Here is a 4,267-nt window from a genome sequence, read left to right on the forward strand (position 1 = left end):
CATACAGTTATTGGCCATAGAAAACAAAACATAAATTCTAATTAACGTTAACAAAATAATTAGCCCCCAACTAAAAAAGTAACTGTTACAAATCTTTGTCATCGTAATTTTCATCACCAGAAGGTTCAGAATCATCATTTACTAAATAGCACTGATGACATACAAAATCGGAGAGTTCGTCATCATCCGGAACATGCTCTTTGTGTTTAATAGGAATGCAGTGATTATGATAAGATTTCTTACATAAACTACATAACAAAGATTTGGATTTGATATCTAGACGATTGCATAAACAACAAATAATAACCTGTATATATAATATCTTTATTTTATTTGTCTTATCGCTTAATATATTTTTAACCTCAACGGTCTCATTTTTGTAGCTGCTCTTTTTGGCATTGCTAGAAGTTATAATTTCAGTCGCAGATTTAAGGGTCTCATCTTCCTCTTTTATAGTTTTTGTCTTTTTCCCCACGCCTTTACCTTTTTTCGTCTTTTCAATAGCATTTTGTTTTCGTTCAGCTGCTTGTTCATCTCTCTTTCTTTTCCTCTCTTTTTTTCATTCTCTTTTTGTTGTTTTTCTAGTTCTTTTTTTTCAACTGTAGCTCTAAAATTGGCGGAAGTTATAACATATGGAGTCTTTTCTGTAGTTTTAGTAAATTTTCTTTTTGTATGTGGTGGATCGTGCAAGTAATTATCTATGGAATTCTGATAAGACGTTGCTTTTGAAGTAGATGGTGTACTCAAATCTGGATTTTTTGTAGGAGTCATAGTAATTTTTATTGTTGTTACGTTATTTTCGTTAATCATATCATTTGTTGTATTATGTGAAGAGTGTATTTCAATATGTGTTGATTCTTTCTGTGGTGAAATTCCGTGAAAAAAACACCAGACTTTGTATACAGCAGGAGAATTATTATTCACTTGTATACCCCCGGATTGCAACTCTTTCATTTTCTTTACAATCTCAAAGTTTGTAGGAGACTACAAGACTTTCAAAGATTTTTAGAGATATAAGTTTTTCTTCGACTTCAGTCTCTATCTGTGTATTTGTTCCTGCTAAACATTTTGTATAGTCAATTGCGTTTTCATCAAATGGATTTAGTCCACATGCTCTGAAGCCATTAATAATCGTATCAGGCTTTATATGATCTATTACACTGTTTAAAATACTAGCAATATTTATTTTAGTAACAACCTCACCGAGGTTTTCCGCCTGAAATCGACGAACTGCTTTACGGTACATTTTTGTCAAGGGTCCAAGATGCGGGTGGTGTTAGGGTAGAGAGCAATAAGTTCAATCCCTAACTCCTTACAGGTGAAGCTAAGCTGTAATGTGATATGGCTTTTGTGGCCATCTATAAACAAAATAACTGGTCTTTTAATTTTGGGCAAAAATGGGCAAGTACACGTCCAATAGATGGACAGGTCTGAAATCCTGACTCATCGGCATTAAAAACTCGTCGTGGATCCTGAATCTCATCTAAAAGGTTTTCATTACTTAAATAATTTCTGATTTTCTGAAACCATTTTTTAATATCGCTTTCGGAAACGCAGGCGCTGGCTTTGGTGACTCCTTCACTTGGTCTTTGACTCAAACTTGGATGACGTTTTAAAAAAGCTTTTAGCCATCCTCTTCCGGGTCTGTTGTTGACAAAAGGAGTTTTTCGTGGATTATCAGATAAAAATTTTTGGACAGTGTCGAGAACATCATCTCGTTTTTGTGGGAAGCCTTTGCGGGATATTTTAATTATCCATTCCTTGATGGAATCTTCCTCTTCAAATGTTAAATAGGGTGTCGGACCAAATTCAGTTTTTGAAGAAGGATTTTTCAGCTTAAATTGTAAAGTTGCTCTTGGAATATCATATTTTTTTGCCACAGCTCTCAAAGACATCGTTTTACTGTGCAATTTTTCTAAAGCTTCATCTAGAGCTTCTTTCGAATATTTAGGTATTTTTGGCATGCTTGTTCATAGGTACTTACATCTGATGAAACAGAAAAAAAAAATTTGTGGTCATGTTCCAAATATACAAAAATAATGTTATAACTATTAGCCATTTTCTGTATTGCTAATTATTACGAGTGACACAGTACTTGGCCTAGTCCAATAGCTGGTTACATAGTTCTAACCTAATTCAAATTAAATGTACGATAATATACCAGAAAAATAAAGAGATTTTGTACCTTGAAACCACTCTTTACCTTGTATTTAATAAATATAGCAATTGGCATAGAAGGACAATAACTGTAAATTTAGAAAATTGTTGATATAGTAATTAGCCACCCTATTATTTTTATACTCTAGCCAAACTCGATGTAGAATGTTTAATAACAAAGCGTTGCTAGGCAACCAATGATGGCTGGTGTGAAGAACCTTTTTTGTCTATGCTCTTTACTTTAGGCCTCTACGTTATTATTTTTAGAGTTTAGGCTAACTCTGCCCATAGCCTGCTGCGTAATTGGAATTTAGATAGGTAAGAGATTGCGCAGAAGTAATACTTACATAGCCAATTAAATGAAGTTTGCAAAGTACTTATTGATACGTATGATGAATAAGTTTCAAGTTTTTGATATCTATTTATACTTACTGTTAGATCAGTGTTGGGCAAAGTACGGCCCGCGAGTCTACTCTGGCCAGCAAAGGGCTATAATCCGATATCCGCCAAGGTCAATCAACTTTTTTACAGACACCACGCAACGTAGTGAATGTGTAAAAAAATAAACAGAGGCTTTGATAATCCTAATCTGAATTGATATTACGATTTCCTAGTTTTATATCTTGAAATGTGTAGCGACGTTTATGGATTATATTTCAAAATATTAATGAAAAACTTAAATTTTTCCCTCTCTTGTGTCTACTGGGTCACCATAATTTATATCGTAAAAAAAAACAAAGCTTCAAGTATTTTTTTTTATTATTGGCTCTAGATGAAATACTATTTGAAGTTTGATCTCCTGACTCACCAATCACACAAAATTTATGTAATTTTTTCTATAAATATTTTATGAAATTGGGCAAAATGAATAATTTTTAGAAATTTGATTTAGACTACAGACTAATTGAAGTTTTTTTATTAATTAGGAAATGTTAGCTAATTCATAAATTTTATTTAAAAATGTTGGGATAGTAAAAAAGTTGATTGACCCGCCAATGTAACTTCTAAAGTAGGAATGTATGGCCCTCGGAAATATATGTTGACAGCCTCGTCGATATCGGTTCACAAAATTAACACACACAAAATTACAGAACACTACACAATAATAAAAGAAATATTTGAATTTCAAAACAAAATGCATTTTTTTCATTCTGATCCCTTGTGTAACTTCTTTTTTTCTGGCTCCTAATGAAAAAAGTTTCCCCAACCCTGTGCTAGATAGTAGGTAACGGTAGATGAAAAAAAAATAAAATTGTAAAATTTTATTTTATATTAAGTACTTTAAATAAAACATCTCATCCAGTGTCACTTTCTGATGCTGATGAACTACTACCACTACTATCTGCAACTTGGATGATAAATTCGTCAATAACATTATCTGTTATACCATCCAGGTCTCTCATTCTCTTTTCTTCTTGTATAACGTGGCCAATACACTTTTGCCATGCTGCAGGGGTTATTAGATCCATTGATTCCTGTAATAATCTTTTTAATTCATCCATTTTAAATGTTTTATTTTTCCCTGCAACATAGCCTTTGACTTGCCCCCATATCATCTCAAATGGGTTTAATTCACAGTGATATGGGGGCAAACGTAACACTTCAATATCCTTTTCTTTAGCATATGTATCAGTGGCATATGCCAAGTATTTTTCTTTTATTGGTTTTAATATGTCTATAAGCTCCCTTTTTATTAATGTCTCCTGGAACGAGATACCTTTGCTTGTGAGCCAATTCTGAATATCAACTTTTTTCCACTGCATATTTGGTATTCGTTCCAGTCGACGAGAATGATAGGGAGCATTGTCCATCACTATAACAGAGTGAGGCTCAATTAAATTTATAATTTTTTTGAACCAATCTTCAAACACTTTAGCATTCATTTCTTTATGGTAATCGCCTTCCCCTTTCTGACTCTCAAAAATTAGCTGATCCCCTTCCAAAAATCCAGCTTCATTTCCTAAAAGAAAAAAGAAAGATTATTGAAGACCACCGAATGGAGGTTCAGCGAATGCTGAAAAGTCTATATCAACCAGTGTTGATATTGGAAGTCTTATTATGTATGCTTGGTTCACACAATGGGCTACTCTGTTAATTAATTTTCACATAA

At 33.0% G+C, this 4,267-nt stretch overlaps 1 protein-coding gene across 1 annotated transcript; it reads right to left on the reverse strand.

Moving 5' to 3' along the window:
* Positions 1 to 3,452: 3,452 nt before the first annotated feature.
* Positions 3,453 to 3,920, reverse strand: LOC113238054. Its single transcript, XM_026474776.1, has one exon. It carries the CDS (start codon positions 3,918 to 3,920, stop codon positions 3,453 to 3,455), a length of 468 nt encoding a protein of 155 aa, XP_026330561.1.
* Between the last annotated feature and the right edge of the window lie 347 nt (positions 3,921 to 4,267).

The sequence above is a fragment of the Hyposmocoma kahamanoa genome, unplaced genomic scaffold (assembly GCF_003589595.1).
Source record: "Hyposmocoma kahamanoa isolate Upper Pololo Valley unplaced genomic scaffold, ASM358959v1 94106, whole genome shotgun sequence".
Lineage (NCBI taxonomy): Eukaryota > Metazoa > Arthropoda > Insecta > Lepidoptera > Cosmopterigidae > Hyposmocoma > Hyposmocoma kahamanoa.